General features: G+C 40.7%; 1 protein-coding gene and 1 long non-coding RNA gene across 2 annotated transcripts; one reads left to right on the top strand and one right to left on the bottom strand.

Annotated features, from left to right (window-relative positions):
• Positions 1 to 495: 495 nt before the first annotated feature.
• Positions 496 to 5,567, top strand: LOC134909870 (uncharacterized). The gene is made up of 5 exons (XR_010176057.1): positions 496 to 564; positions 1,441 to 1,520; positions 3,944 to 4,036; positions 4,805 to 4,954; positions 5,482 to 5,567. It is a non-coding gene; the product is annotated as an uncharacterized LOC134909870 (long non-coding RNA).
• On the bottom strand, positions 3,931 to 10,816 carry LOC134909869 (serine-rich adhesin for platelets-like). Its single transcript, XM_063917202.1, has 6 exons — positions 10,353 to 10,816; positions 9,561 to 9,638; positions 7,645 to 8,109; positions 7,354 to 7,542; positions 5,291 to 7,191; positions 3,931 to 4,016 (listed from the first exon to the last, which is right to left on the bottom strand). The coding sequence occupies exons 1-5, from the start codon at positions 10,804 to 10,806 to the stop codon at positions 5,300 to 5,302; spliced, it is 3,078 nt and encodes a 1,025-aa protein (XP_063773272.1). The 5' UTR covers positions 10,807 to 10,816; the 3' UTR covers positions 3,931 to 4,016; positions 5,291 to 5,299.
• Between the last annotated feature and the right edge of the window lie 6,834 nt (positions 10,817 to 17,650).

Raw genomic sequence — 17,650 nt, 5'->3', positions numbered from 1 at the left:
ACACTAACTCTAAATTGATGTAACTGTAATGGTCTGCATGCAGGCTCAATCTAGCAGCAGCGATAGCGATGTTCGTCACCGCGCATCGCTATCGCAGAGGGGGCTACACACGAGTGATATGTGCAGAAAATCTAATCAATCTAGTCAGATTGATTAGATTTTAGCCATGGATCTCTCCATGAGTACCCCCCTTAATATTGCTCTCTAAATTGTATACAATTTCAAAGTGCATATCAACTATTCTAAACATTTGCTAACTTTTCTGCAGTGCTAATATATTTACTCAATTTTTTTAAATTAGTTTACTGTTCTGACCTCCCAATCATCATCTGCAAGCCAAAGAAGATTTTTTCTCCTTATTACTTTCCAGGTAATATGCATTTTAAAACAATTTGATGTAGATAATTTGTCTTCTATTTATGTACCTTAATCATCTGTTCTAATGTAATAGTTTAATCTTGACATTGTTAATTATATTTTTTTTTAACCTAAACTAGTTATCTTGTTTGCCCTTCCAATCAACTGCAATCCGCTGATTAGGACTCCTCATTATTTGGTTTTGCGGTAACTATACCTATTGAAACAGTTTTTAGCATTTTTATATTTAGCCTGTTTACGTACTTTAATCAGCTCTTAACAAAACATATTACATACATTAAATAATATTTTTAATTTATTTCTTACATAATCTTGTTAACTGTTATGACCTTTGAAATGTCTGATATCCATATCTTCATTTTTAGATTCATTCCTTTTTTTTTTATTTAATTATAATTCTAAACTAAATTGTACTTCTAACATGAATCCTGGAATCATGTACCTTTAAAAATATTAACATATCTAAAATGAACATATTTGCTTTACCTATACACTAATATATATATTACTACACAGGACCATATCTCTAACTTTGGAAATGCCTAGTAAGGATCCACTCTCTATTGTTAATATTACATAACAATAAAATATTATTCAACTGAATATATTTATTTGAAAAAATATCATATTTAACTATATTGTTATGACAGCAATATATTTAACATTTTCCTATTGAATTATTTGAAACAATAACAAAAATAAAATGTTCTTAATTTTTATCCATCATTAATATAAACACTGTCAGATTAGGATGGCAATAGTATTTCCACATCTTCTTCAGAAACTGTGTATATTTACCAAAATATAGTACAATAAGAAAATTATACAATACGAATAAAACAGTGTAATATCTCTCAATGTTTGGGTATTAAAGTTGACAGATTTTTTCCCTTAATGTAAAATAAAAAACGATTACTCTTAGATTAACAAATATGAAAAAAAAAAATTTTTTTGTTTTTATATTATTATATAGAAAACACGTAAAAAAAGTTCATTTTTTAAATTTTTTTATTGAATCATCATTGTTTGTGCACACAGTGTATGACTATTTTTTCAATACAGGAAAAGAAACTTGATCCACAATGAATCCACAACAAAGAATATGAAAACCATCTTGATCCTACATAACATAATCTGATGCGGTGATATTATTCTTATTAATCTTTATTATAGAAACATATACAATATATTTTTTTCAAGATTTATTTATAAATCTATTACCAGTTATAATATGTTAACCTGTTCAAAGTTCACCCTTTAGAAAATAAAAGTTTTATTCATTGAAAATACTATGTTAGCTTATTGTTTTTATTATTATTCCTCATACTTACAGCACCCTAAAACTTAAATGACGCAATATGTGGGAAATACATACGCGTGTATGTCTTTGAGGGAAACATGGGAAATGATGATAGCGTCAATTGGCTAGATGGTTTACGCCATCAAAGAACCATATATATTTGCTAATCTGATCCCATCCTTACCTTCATAATTTTAATTTAGAATTCCAATTTTTTATATATCAATATTAAAAATTTACTATTTTGCGAGTTTGGAAGCAAAATTGTGTAATGTGTACATTAAACACACAAATATGTTCCGATTGGTAATCTATTCAAATATTATTGCAAATACAATTAGAATATATAAATAGTGGGAGCGCAGAATGAATCCAATATATTATTTTATTTAAAATATTAATATGTCATCCACATAAAAATGCAGTACATGAACTAGCCTAAGAAAAAACAATTGATATTATATAAATGTAAACGAGACTGCCATATCTCCTGAACAAATATGAATAAAAAACCTTTAATAAACCCTAGTTAGGGCTGCATTAATGCTTCATGAAAATCAGCCGTGCGTCCACGAGCTGAAATGATTGTAAAAAGGAGACTGCTAAAAAGTGCCTCTGTTATAAGTCACTGTCCTCCTTATACACAATAGAATCTCATTGGTAGAGAGTGTCCCAGTACTGGACTTGCGGACAACCGTGCTGTAGTATTATGTGGCAAATGGATAGTGATGGTCAAATTCAATTTGTGGTATATCACCTGATGTAGAAGCCTCTCCGTCAAAGGCGCTGTACTGAGCCGGGTTTGCTGGGGCTCTGTGCAGTGAACGTACAGCTGGTCTCGTCACCGGTGTACCATCCAGATGAACACGGTAGTTTAATTCTGCTGAAGGATGCTGTACCAGTCTGGATATGCAACAGTGTAAAAATACTGGAGCAGCAGATTCTCCGTCCGCTGGTGGAAAAATCTGTATTAATTGCGGCTACGGTCCACTGGATGCATGCGGCTCACAGGGTGTTAAGAGAATATAGCAGTCCAAATGAGGTACTTCAAAGGAGTACCTTAACGCGTTTCTCGTCCCACAACGCTGGCCGTTTCATCAGAAGGAAATGAATTTCATTTCATTTCAAAGGTACTCCTTTGAAGGACCTCATTTGGACTGCTATATTCTCCTGACACCCTGTGAGCCGCATGCATTGAGTGGACCGTAGCCGCAATTAATACGGATTTTTACACCAGCGGACGGAGAATCTGCTACTCCAGTCTTTTTACACTGTTGCATATCCAGACTGGTACAGCATCCTTCAGCAGAATTAAACAACCGTGTTCATCTGGATGGTACACCGGTGACGAGACCAGCTGTACGTTCACTGCACAGAGCCGCTGCAAACCCGGCTCAGTACAGCGCCTTTGACGGAGAGGCTTCTACATCAGGTGATATACCACAAATTGAATTTGACCATCACTATCCATTTGCCACATAATACTACAGCACGGTTGTCCGCAAGTCCAGTACTGGGACACTCTCTACCAATGAGATTCTATTGTGTATAAGGAGGACAGTGACTTATAACAGAGGCACTTTTTAGCAGTCTCCTTTTTACAATCATTTCAGCTCGTGGACGCACGGCTGATTTTCATGAAGCATTAATGCAGCCCTAACTAGGGTTTATTAAAGGTTTTTTATTCATATTTGTTCAGGAGATATGGCAGTCTCGTTTACATTTATATAATATCAATTGTTTGTTCTTAGGCTAGTTCATGTACTGCATTTTTATGTGGATGACATATTAATATTTTAAATAAAACAATATATTGTATTCATTCTGCGCTCCCACTCTTTCTTTTTTCACACTCACTTTGATCCATTGTTGGGGCAGCCCGCCCACAACTGGTGAGCAGCCGCCTGAATCCAACCACATATAGTGTGTGTATTGTAGAGCGCCAATCTTTTGTATATATTTTTAGAATATATAAATGCATTGTTAAGCAAATGCAAATTATTAACAATACAAAACTTGCATTAATTTTTTTGGGATATTATTAGAATATAATATATATATATATGCATGAACAATCACTGTAATATGGAATATGTGTCTGTACATATATTTTCTCTATTTTTATCTTGAACATATTAGTATGTGAACCCCACCAACATGAACAAACCAAAACAAAACAAAATAAATTTAGAACATTTTCAGGAATGCACGACTTGAAGTATCTCAGAAAGTATATTCCTATTATCGATTTGTCTTTTCAAACAGGACACATGGATGACTCTGTATCCCTCTGTCTTCAGTTCCTTCACCCTGGCTCGCAAGACCGTTTGTGACATATCTAAAAATGAAGTAAAACAGGTAAGTTCTTGAAAGTTAATTTCCATACTTTTGTCCACCTTATCTTTAACTGTAGTCTTCATTTTAAAAGAAATGCAAGGTTTAAAGGTAACAACCCTAATTATAATAAAATATTACAATATATATTTCTCATTGTGACTCTAGATCAGTAGTGCACCGAAGATTTTTCCATCATTGGTATTAACAATGGTTAAGTTAAAGATATACAAGCACTATAGTAATGGGTTCCATCATAAATTATGTTTCACGGCACAGACAAAATTATCATGTCCAAACAACCCCAAAATATTCCAAAAATCCCCATTCAATGGAAGCACTACTGACTAATAAAATACATTCTGAAAGAATGCATTTCTTTGACAAAGCAATGCCGTATTTCTGAGTTTAATTTATTAGTCTGCGGTGCCGATGTTTGATGTATGTATATATATATATATATATATATATATATATATATATAGTGTCAGTTTGTACTGTGCTCCAAACAATAAATACAATATGCTGCAGTGACCTCCTCGTCAGCTTGGCATAAGATGACTATGTAGATGAAAGGTAATCGGCTGCACTCACACTGCCGTATTCAATGATGCAAAAAGTGTCCCTTTATTGCCTACATGTTTTGTTAAAAATCCCCTTCTTCAGGGACAGATTTCTGTCCAAATAACTTAAAAATATCTACATATATTTAAAAGTTTATTATATCCTGTTTAACACTCTTCTTCCTTATGTCTTTACTCTTTTTTTATTTGTTTTCCTTTTATATTTCAGGCAACTTTGTCTACATGTGTGTTTCCAGAGCTCTGGTCCTCTACATAAAACAAATATATTTGTATGCTACATGCCAGCATTTTGCTTATACTCCACTCTTGTGATGTCTAAACTTGTAGCCTATAACACTCTGCTAAGACTGTATCCAAAGTAAATCAAATGATGTTTTTTTTTTGAAAAATTTACAAACCATACACAAAATTACAATAGAAAATCAATGTAGGATTAACTTAGTTTCCTATTGAGTTTGGTGATTCCAACTCGCAATTTGAATAAGAAGCCTATGGCTAAAACTAATTAAAAATAATAAATGTTAGTGTTATATGTAGGATTTTTTAAGTGCAGGATGATGATCGTTGAGTAGGGCACATTTGTTATCTTGAGGAAACACATTTTTTATGTTACGTTTTTCAAAAAAAGCATAGCACATATGTCTCACCATATTTAGTTATCTGATAATGCAATCTATATACATTTATTCATTACCTTTAATATTTAAGCTTCATCCTCATCGTTAGCTTCCTGTCTCTTCCAATGTTGAATTTGAATATTTGCACGCTCTAATCTTACTCGAAGATCCATATTCTCATCATAGCTTGAGCTAGGTCGATAAGCCAATTGCAATCTTGAATGCACTTCTGATGCTACAGCTATGCTTCTCAAATTTGTGTTTTCAGGGCTGTATTCAGAGGGTACAGGTGCAGCGGTGGATTTATACTTTCCTGGTGCAGCGGTGGATTCTGAGGGTCCTGAGTCAGCGGGGGATTCTGAGGCAATTTGTCCAGTAGTGGATTCTGAGTGTCCAGGTTTTGGCTTCAATAAATAGGGCCCTGGTGCAGTGGTGGATACATTGAGGCCTCTATAAGCAGTGGATACATAGTCTCCATGTAAGTTGTTGTATACATAGGGTCCTGCTAAAGTGGAGGATACATAGGGTCCTGTAAAAGTAGTGGATACATAGGGTCTTGATGCAGGGATGGATACATAGGGTTCTGCTAAAATTGAGGATACATAGTGTCCTGTTACAGTCGTGGATACAGAGGGTTCTGTTGCAGTGGTGGATACATAGGGTCTTGCTAAAGTGGAGGATACATAGGGTCCTGTAAAAGTAGTGGATACATAGGGTCTTGATGCAGGGATGGATACATAGGGTTCTGCTAAAATTGAGGATACATAGTGTCCTGTTACAGTCGTGGATACAGAGGGTTCTGTTGCAGTGGTGGATACATAGGGTCTTGCTAAAGTTGAGGATACATAGGGTCCTGTAAAAGTAGTGGATACATAGGGTCTTGATGCAGGGATGGATACATAGGGTTCTGCTAAAGTTGAGGATACATAGTGTCCTGTTACAGTCGTGCATACATAGGGTTCTGTTGCAGTGGTGGATACATAGGGTCTTGGTGCAGGGATGGATGCATAGGGTCCTGCAAAAGTGGAGGATACACAGGGTCCTGTTTCACGTATGGATACATAGGGTCCTGATAATGTCGAGGATACATAGGGTCCTGTTAAAGTAGTGGATACATAGGGTCTTGGTGCAGGGATGGATACATAGGGTCCCGCAAAAGTGGAGGATACACAGGGTCCTGTTGCAGGTATGGATACATAGGGTCCTGATAATGTCGAGGATACATAGGGTCCTGTTAAAGTAGTGGATAGATAGGGTCCTGCTGCAGTGGTGGATACATAGGGTCCTGGTAAAGTGTAGGATACATATGGTCCTGTTAAAGTGGTGGAAACATTGGTACTTGCTGCAGCAGTGGATACAGAGTATACTGGTAAAGTGGTGGATACATAGGTTACTGTTGCAGTGGTGGATACATAGGGTCCTGGTAAAGTGGTGGATACATCTGTTCCTGCTGCAGGGGTGGATACAGATTCTCCTGGTAAAGTGGTGTATAGATAGGTTCCAGGTGCAGCGCTCGTTGCATACTCTCTGTGTGTAGAGCTTGTTACATAGTCTCCACGTGTACAGCTGGATACAAAGGTTCCTGCTGTAGCATTGGATATACAAGAAGGATTATCTGATCTGGACATTCTTTGTCTTTCTTCTGTCAACAGTTGCATGAAAGTGGAAATCATGCGTGTGATGGTAATAGTTTCATACTGCCATGCTAGCATTTGATTTATACTGTGCTGCATCTGTTGGTAGTTGATTGCTGCCACATTCTGTGATGAAACAAGATGATCGTAAAAATTTGCAAGAGTGACAAGTGCTTGATTCTGTTGTCTTTGTGTTGTGTTGAGAATCTGTATATTATTATTCAGCTGATTTATTTGATGTTCAATTCTTTTCATTTCTTCATTTCTATTCCTCTCAATTAGCTGCATGGCTTCCTTTAAAGAATCCTGTTGGCTAATGGTTTGTGATCTGCTAACTTCACATTCTGTGTGTATAAAAAGTTCTAGGTACAGTTAATACATCAATTTACAGACAATTTATTAAGTATAGTTAGAAGAACCAAAAAATCAAGTTATAAAAAAACCAGTATCTATTAATGATAGTGGATCTCATTAAAATCTATGTTTTATACATTAAAAAAATTTACCTTGATTTGTAGAGTCCAGGAATTGGTCTTGAAGACCATGGTCAATTACACTAGAATGTGCAGTCTCTGCATTCAATTCCACCTGGTTGGTATCTTCTGTATCAATATTACTTTTCTGGCTGTGCAATACAGGCTCCTCATTAATGTTATCCTGTGTCTGTGTGGCAGTCACCATGTTGCTTTCTATGGCTTAAAACATAATAGATAAATACCATTCATCTTAAACATAGTTTTTAACCATATTGAATATCAATGATAGTAAATTTTATTTATATTGATTAAAATAAATACCTTTATCTAACATTAAAGGGTTTAGCATGGTTGAATTTTCATCCTCCATGAAAGGATCATCCATTGTTGATTGTTCTTGCCTCATGGATGTTTCATTTACCGTGGAAGTCTCTACCGTAGTGGAACTGTGAACCACAGAAGAATATTCTTGCATCATTGATGTTTGGCCCACCGTGGAATGATCATCCACTCTTGCCGAATGTTTCAGCATTGATGGTTCGGCCACAAAGGAAGTATCATCCACTGTCGAAGTATGTTGCAGCATTGATGGTTGGTCCAACATGGTAGCATGGTCCGCTGTTGCATCATGATGCAGCATTGATGGTTCGTCCACCATGGAAGGATTGTCCAATGTTAAAATATGTGGCATCACTGATGGTTCATCCGCAGTTGAAGGAAAATTGTCTGTCATAACTGTTTTTGTTTCAGAAAAAGAAACTTTCCTTGAAATTGTTGTAAAGGAACCTGAAATAAATAATAGGTATATTTAACATTTCATACATATAAATACATAATATTTTATAGACATTACAATATTTCTAGCATTATAAAACTGTGTAAAGCATACCTCAAAAATGTATTTACTTATATTTTTATAGTAATATTTTTTAATACATATAATATTTTATTATATTTATTATTATTATTTTATTACAACAGAAAAAAGCCTTTTTGGCTCAATAATATAGCTTATAATCCAATTTTTGAATTATTTCTACAACATAGGGTAAAACATTATAGCTAGCACAATATTATTTTACAGTAGGAGGGCATGTTTATAAAATTAGAATAAGATGCTAGATAGCATGTGTGTATGTTTTTAGGTTCAACGCTAACTCAGGAAAGTAGGTAGCAATTTACAACACACTGTGGAAATATTTGACTAAAAATCTGTAAAAAAATAATGTGAGTCTAATACAAAGCTCTAACACTTATCTGTGTGGCCGGTAAGGGGGTGACAGTTAAAAATCATTACTGGTCGGCCTTGCGTGGATGAATAGTGACAAGACATAAGTGTATGGAGAAGGGTTGTCGGTAATTAGTTATATAGTAAAAAATTTCAACATGGGTTTTTAATTCTGTTTTTGTTCTCACATTCCTCGTTAAGTGATGTGTTGTGTAAGGTGCCTAGCTCAGCTACCGCTGTATTATTTGCAGGTTCCCATTCCCAATTGTTGTCCAAGTTGATCCTTAAATAGGAAGAAAAATAACTAATTAAATTAAAAAAGGTTGGACTCAGGTCTACTTATTTCTCATGTCAATCTAATGACCATGTCTACATAATAAATGTTGACTTTTAGTAGCCCAATCAATGTTTATCTACCTAATGACCTCCTACATTAAAAAATTAAGTTCGGATATCTTACATATATAACATAGTGAGGGTTGCCTGTAGTCCACACATTTACAGCATTTAGAAGAGTAGCATCAGCAGCAGGATTGGGCTGATAAAGAATGGCATAATTCTCCTTTGCGCCTGCAATTTTAACCATTGGCGGCAGCAGCGTTCGTAGAATGTCCTTTATAAGTGTAATTATTGATAATCAATTACAAAGTAATCAGTTAACTTTTGGTATATCTCGTTGATAAAACGAGAGACATAAGTAAGAGATTTTAATTTAATTAATTTATTTTGATTATACTAGCATTTACTTAGCAATGAACTATTTTTTCAGCTAATAATTATATATGTATTTAAAAAAAAAAAATTACATTGATTTTTAATTATGACCAAAGTATTTATTTTGGCTCAATAGAACAAAGAAATTAACAGTATATGTTTTCATATGCACTATATTTTGAAATATCTTACATAAACTATTTATTATCTAACTCACGATATAACATCATACAATATTGCAAACATTATTTACTGTTTAGTTGTAACGTTTTTACTTTTGTTTTAAATTTTTTACCAGACTGTTGCTCTTCCAAATTCTTCTGCTTTTTCTTATGTGTTTTCTTTTGATTTTTTTCTTGAGCAACCTTAAGTTCTTTAGCAAATATAAAAAATAAAATAAAAATATTACAGTTACTAAACATTTTAATATCACACACACACACACACACACACACACACACACACACACACACACACACACACACACACACACACACACACACACACACACATTGAGTATACCTTATCCTAAATGATGGGTTCAGGTACTATTTTGGATATACAATTTGAAAGTATTTGTACTAACTGCATATCATAATGAGATCGCATGGCGATGGTGTCCAAATTGAAGCACAGAGTGCATTTATGTTTAATATACACATTATACACAAACCCGTAAGGTCATTTTATACAATTTTTTAACATACTTTGTGCATTAAACAAAGTGTGTGTATATTTACACAATTAATTTGTTTCATATACACATTATACAAACAGCCTGAAGGTCAATTTATGTAATTTTCTTTATAATGTTGTGTATTAAAATAAATATTTTCACATTTGCCATCATAAAACAAATTTTTCACTATCTTACTCTCCCATTAAAATATATGTGTTAAAATTTTTTCTTTTATTGATTAATATTGGGATATGGCATACTCCACCTATGTTTGTGTGTATATAGATATAGACACACACACATCTGGTGGATTGATATTTTTCATGGACAATACGCTAATATATCTATCTATCTATCTATCTATCTAGATATAGTTATATACATATTTATAGTTTGTAAAATAGTTACCCTGGGAACCAGTGGGTGGCCTCTCGTCATCTTGTACCATTCTAAAGTGCTCTTCTAGTTTTTTCTCCCAAACCTTTTGGAGTTTTCTTCTACACTTTATTTTATGATTTGTCTTCCTCTTACAGTCACGTAGTCTCTTTTTGCAGCTTTCAGGAGTTCGATGTATATCTCGAGCTGTAGACACAGATTTTGCTATTTCTTCCCAAGTATTATTTTTAAATTTCTGGTGTACATTAAAAGCTTCGGGACCAAATAGCTGACATGTATGATGAATAACTTGGTCAATGAGGGTGTCTGTTTCATCATCTGTGAACTTTGGGGCCCTGTGGATGCTTCCTTCATCAGGAGATTCATATTCATCATGAGAAGCATCACTGTGACTCTTCTGACTGTGAGATGTTTCAGCTTCATCTTGAGTAAGTGAGGTTCGTTTTCTGCTACCACCCTCTGCCATTTTTTAAAACTAATACAATATAAATAAAGACAAAGATTTACTAAATAATTCTATATATATGTTCTATAATTTTTTTCTATTAATCATTTATTAATTAAGAATTATGTTTTCAATTTATCTGGAGCCATGCACTGATACTTAGATGCCAAATAATTCACTAGCCTTGAAACATCCATCGATGGTAGTAAACCATCTGTTTCTCCCCATCAATGTTAAAATTATTCAAACCTGATATAGACCTTGAAAAAGGGACAGCATAGTCCAGAAACGCGTTGGTTTGCCATGCTGTGCCTTATTCCATAATCAAGACGGACAATCTCTGCATGCTTTGGGTAACATTTGTGAATCTAAACTCTGGAGCCTACTGCTTTCTCAACACCTGCGGCTCACACCAAATATAAGGGTACGATCACTTTCCTGCCTTCATTGTGAATCACAACGTGTTTGAGATTTTTTTTTTTTCATATTTTTTTTCTTTTATGAAATATTTTACATTATACATTATACATAGCAGCGGATTGGTTGCCATGGCCAACTTCTCCACTGGCTCACTTTAACACACTTTTCAATGCTTCATGAATAGATCACTATGGGAGAGACGTCATGAGATCTCTGCCATAGCAGCGCCGTACAGACACTAGAGGTCAGTAATGACCTCTAGTATCTGTCACTGGAGACGGCTACAGCGGACGCCCACACAGTCCACGGCGTCTGCTGCAGACGGGGAGCGGGCAGGCGGCGGTGACTGCGGACACAGGACGCAGCGCACTGGGCGTATGCACTGCTTGAATGCACAAATAACCGCTCATGGCAATACCAAATCAATATCAGCAGCATAACTATTTCTCAGTAACAGTGTTTTAAGTGGGATGGCCATGGGTGTGTTCAGCTGCGATGTGAAAAGTGTGAGTGGACAAATATGGTCACTAAAGGGTCTATTCATACAGAAAACGAAAACATAATTGCTACATGTCACTACACATCGCATTGCTTTGATGCGATGTATAGCTGTGATAAGTAGCAATTAATGTATACTTACCCTTAAGACGATGCGCTGCGGTGTCTAGGGCTATTGCGGTGAGGTCTGCTCCAGCGGTCCTTCCCAGCGATGCGCGGGGTACAGCGGAGGGTCACTTTGCGCATGCGCAGGGTGTTTACCTCCCGTCAGCCCGCAGTAGTTGCTGTGAGGTCGGGGGGCAGAGCCAGCGCGAGGTGCAGAGCATTGATCGGGGAAGCATTGAGCTTCCCTGATGTCTCCGCACTACAGTTCAGGTTACGGCGTCCTGAGATGGCGAACCTGGACTCCATGGAGAAGCGGAAAGCAGAGCTTTCCACACCTTCATGAATCGCACTCACCATACAAAGGTATGGTGATGCGATTCAGGCACAGAGCGGGGGTAACGCTGGAGAAGTCAGAGACTTCTACACGTTAACCCGCTCTGTGAATTGCAGTAGGCAGAGAAAAGCCCTGTTTACCGCCAAAAAAAGGTCTTTTCAATGCTACATGAATAGACCCCTAACTGTGCTATGGGAGACCATATATGGTTTCAGTCATAGATGGCCATCCTAGCTTTCCATGAAAGACCCGCTGACCAATCAAAGATCAGGGGTGGTGAGTCACGGGTGCTGTGGTCTAAACTACGATCGTTATAAAAAAAAAAAATATATATATATATATATATATATTTTTATAACATACATAAATATTGGTTTAGGCTGAGACAGTGATGTACAGAAAACATAGGTTCTCCACCATCGCTGGGAAAAGTATTCTACATCGGTCATAAACCTTGAATTAATTTGATTCATAGATGAACGATAGTCATCCCTAGTGTATTTATCTATGTGGGATAGCACAAATGTATGTTGTGACAATAATCCTTCCTCACATCCAAGACACAGTTGCCACACCCTGCTGGGCTCTGCAATGTGATAAGGGTTGGGTGACATAGCTGTGTATCTGTGCAGTGATGCTAGATGTCTTTAGCATGATGAACAGGCAGCCAAGCATGGAGTTTAATCGGCGCCATTTTGTAATTGGGAACGTACTGTCAGTCACTCTGACTGCAAAACGGCAATAAAACACAGCTATGTTATCACAAAACCAGATAAGTTTACAAAGCCAGATAAAACTGTTCCAGTAACTGTAGTACGATTGGTTGTAATGGATGCAGGGCCGAGGTGTGGTATGGTTAGCAGAGGGTATCTTTAAGATGGATGTAACACATTAATGTAGATTGCTGCATTTGACTGTCAGAAGGAGTTAATCTAAAAAAACCTAGCAGCTAGTGATAGTGAACTCGGTATTATGTAGATCTTGAGGAGGAAACATTTATAAAGAGTGTGTGTGTTTTGTATTTGTCTGAAACGACCTATATTTTGTTCTAACTGTGAAGAATAGAATTAGATGAAAGTTTGAAATTTACCTTAACTGGAAATACAATTATCTTATTGTAAAAAATCAATAGAATACAGCATACCCGGTTTAGTGGTCTCTGACGCAGTGGGTAAATACAGATTACTTACGCTGACACTCATGAGCGCTGTTCTCAAAATGGCGCCTAAGCAAGGGTCGATCTTGGCTTTTATAATCAATGTGAAACAAACCATCCTACTGCCTAATATTCTAAGTTTCTCATTGGTTCAGCTGTGTGGTAAGATAATGCATCATCTGACATATATCATATCCAACCAATTGGATATCGGAAGCTGAATAATGGGTTTGGTTTGAGGGGGTAGGGCGTTGGACTTTTTAATTATTGGCATGAGTTATTATTTTTTTTTTTGCGAAATATAAACCTTTTGAAAAGTTTAAGGACTAGTGTTAGCTTAACATAAAGCATCCAGCAAGGTCTCATGAATGCCAGGGTGACAAGGGCTGTCATGAATGGCTGTCAAGAGACACACACACACACACACACACACACACACACACACACACACACACACACACACACACACACACACACACACACTCCCACACACACTCCCACACACACACACACACACACACACACACACACACACACACACACACACACACACACACACTCCCACACACACACACAGACACACACACTCACTCCCACACACTCACTACTTGTCCAACCCATGCTGCCAGGCAGGGATAGCTTGAAGACCTTGGGGCTGTCAGGGATGTGAGAGGGCAGCCTGGGACATGTAGTGCCATGCCTTGTGGGGGAGGACTAGGAGCGTCCCGTTTAGCGGCTAGCCATGGGCGTCTCATCAGTGAAGGCTTGCCGCTGTGCCTTGATGAGGGCGCCCTGTCATCGCGGGGTGCAGGACACACACACACACACACACACACACACACACTCACTCCCACACACTCACTACTTGTCCAACCCATGCTGCCAGGCAGGGATAGCTTGAAGACCTTGGGGCTGTCAGGGATGTGAGAGGGCAGCCTGGGACATGTAGTGCCATGCCTTGTGGGGGAGGACTAGGAGCGTCCCGTTTAGCGGCTAGCCATGGGCGTCTCATCAGTGAAGGCTTGCCGCTGTGCCTTGATGAGGGCGCCCTGTCATCGCGGGGTGCAGGACACACACACACACACACACACACACACACACTCACTCCCACACACTCACTACTTGTCCAACCCATGCTGCCAGGCAGGGATAGCTTGAAGACCTTGGGGCTGTCAGGGATGTGAGAGGGCAGCCTGGGACATGTAGTGCCATGCCTTGTGGGGGAGGACTAGGAGCGTCCCGTTTAGCGGCTAGCCATGGGCGTCTCATCAGTGAAGGCTTGCCGCTGTGCCTTGATGAGGGCGCCCTGTCATCGCGGGGTGCAGGACACACACACACACACACACACACACACACAGACACACACACTCACTCCCACACACTCACTACTTGTCCAACCCATGCTGCCAGGCAGGGATAGCTTGAAGACCTTGGGGCTGTCAGGGATGTGAGAGGGCAGCCTGGGACATGTAGTGCCATGCCTTGTGGGGGAGGACTAGGAGCGTCCCGTTTAGCGGCTAGCCATGGGCGTCTCATCAGTGAAGGCTTGCCGCTGTGCCTTGATGAGGGCGCCCTGTCATCGCGGGGTGCAGGACACACACACACACACACACACACACACACACACACACACAGACACACACACTCACTCCCACACACTCACTACTTGTCCAACCCATGCTGCCAGGCAGGGATAGCTTGAAGACCTTGGGGCTGTCAGGGATGTGAGAGGGCAGCCTGGGACATGTAGTGCCATGCCTTGTGGGGGAGGACTAGGAGCGTCCCGTTTAGCGGCTAGCCATGGGCGTCTCATCAGTGAAGGCTTGCCGCTGTGCCTTGATGAGGGCGCCCTGTCATCGCGGGGTGCAGGACACACACACACACACACACACACACACACACACACACACACAGACACACACACTCACTCCCACACACTCACTACTTGTCCAACCCATGCTGCCAGGCAGGGATAGCTTGAAGACCTTGGGGCTGTCAGGGATGTGAGAGGGCAGCCTGGGACATGTAGTGCCATGCCTTGTGGGGGAGGACTAGGAGCGTCCCGTTTAGCGGCTAGCCATGGGCGTCTCATCAGTGAAGGCTTGCCGCTGTGCCTTGATGAGGGCGCCCTGTCATCGCGGGGTGCAGGACACACACACACACACACACACACACACACACACACACACAGACACACACACTCACTCCCACACACTCACTACTTGTCCAACCCATGCTGCCAGGCAGGGATAGCTTGAAGACCTTGGGGCTGTCAGGGATGTGAGAGGGCAGCCTGGGACATGTAGTGCCATGCCTTGTGGGGGAGGACTAGGAGCGTCCCGTTTAGCGGCTAGCCATGGGCGTCTCATCAGTGAAGGCTTGCCGCTGTGCCTTGATGAGGGCGCCCTGTCATCGCGGGGTGCAGGACACACACACACACACACACACACACACACACACACAGACACACACACTCACTCCCACACACTCACTACTTGTCCAACCCATGCTGCCAGGCAGGGATAGCTTGAAGACCTTGGGGCTGTCAGGGATGTGAGAGGGCAGCCTGGGACATGTAGTGCCATGCCTTGTGGGGGAGGACTAGGAGCGTCCCGTTTAGCGGCTAGCCATGGGCGTCTCATCAGTGAAGGCTTGCCGCTGTGCCTTGATGAGGGCGCCCTGTCATCGCGGGGTGCAGGACACACACACACACACACACACACACACACACACACACACACACACACACACACTCACTCCCACACACTCACTACTTGTCCAACCCATGCTGCCAGGCAGGGATAGCTTGAAGACCTTGGGGCTGTCAGGGATGTGAGAGGGCAGCCTGGGACATGTAGTGCCATGCCTTGTGGGGGAGGACTAGGAGCGTCCCGTTTAGCGGCTAGCCATGGGCGTCTCATCAGTGAAGGCTTGCCGCTGTGCCTTGATGAGGGCGCCCTGTCATCGCGGGGTGCAGGACACACACACACACACACACACACACACACACACAGACACACACACTCACTCCCACACACTCACTACTTGTCCAACCCATGCTGCCAGGCAGGGATAGCTTGAAGACCTTGGGGCTGTCAGGGATGTGAGAGGGCAGCCTGGGACATGTAGTGCCATGCCTTGTGGGGGAGGACTAGGAGCGTCCCGTTTAGCGGCTAGCCATGGGCGTCTCATCAGTGAAGGCTTGCCGCTGTGCCTTGATGAGGGCGCCCTGTCATCGCGGGGTGCAGGACACACACACACACACACACACACACACACACACACACACACACAGACACACACACTCACTCCCACACACTCACTACTTGTCCAACCCATGCTGCCAGGCAGGGATAGCTTGAAGACCTTGGGGCTGTCAGGGATGTGAGAGGGCAGCCTGGGACATGTAGTGCCATGCCTTGTGGGGGAGGACTAGGAGCGTCCCGTTTAGCGGCTAGCCATGGGCGTCTCATCAGTGAAGGCTTGCCGCTGTGCCTTGATGAGGGCGCCCTGTCATCGCGGGGTGCAGGACACACACACACACACACAGACACACACACTCACTCCCACACACTCACTACTTGTCCAACCCATGCTGCCAGGCAGGGATAGCTTGAAGACCTTGGGGCTGTCAGGGATGTGAGAGGGCAGCCTGGGACATGTAGTGCCATGCCTTGTGGGGGAGGACTAGGAGCGTCCCGTTTAGCGGCTAGCCATGGGCGTCTCATCAGTGAAGGCTTGCCGCTGTGCCTTGATGAGGGCGCCCTGTCATCGCGGGGTGCAGGACACACACACACACACACACACACACACACACACACACAGACACACACACTCACTCCCACACACTCACTACTTGTCCAACCCATGCTGCCAGGCAGGGATAGCTTGAAGACCTTGGGGCTGTCAGGGATGTGAGAGGGCAGCCTGGGACATGTAGTGCCATGCCTTGTGGGGGAGGACTAGGAGCGTCCCGTTTAGCGGCTAGCCATGGGCGTCTCATCAGTGAAGGCTTGCCGCTGTGCCTTGATGAGGGCGCCCTGTCATCGCGGGGTGCAGGACACACACACACACACACACACACACACAGACACACACACACACTCACTCACTCAATAGCTTTGTTAATTTCGTCTAGCTTTGTTAATGTCGATATGTTAAATTTCTAACATTTACCTGTCGACCTATTAACTATCTAGCTTAATTTAAGTCGATGCTATAATCGTTCGATCTTTTAGTTGTCATACTATTTATATTGTCGGACTTCTCAATGTCGATATATGTTCCGTCTAGGATGCGTATGCCGAACACAATGGTATGTCTAACTTTATGAATCGATTAGTTACACGTCG

The sequence above is a fragment of the Pseudophryne corroboree genome, chromosome 4 (assembly GCF_028390025.1).
Source record: "Pseudophryne corroboree isolate aPseCor3 chromosome 4, aPseCor3.hap2, whole genome shotgun sequence".
In the NCBI taxonomy this organism is placed as follows: Eukaryota; Metazoa; Chordata; class Amphibia; order Anura; family Myobatrachidae; genus Pseudophryne; species Pseudophryne corroboree.
Note: the sequence above shows the minus strand (reverse complement) of the source record. Positions and strands in the feature narration are given on the sequence as shown.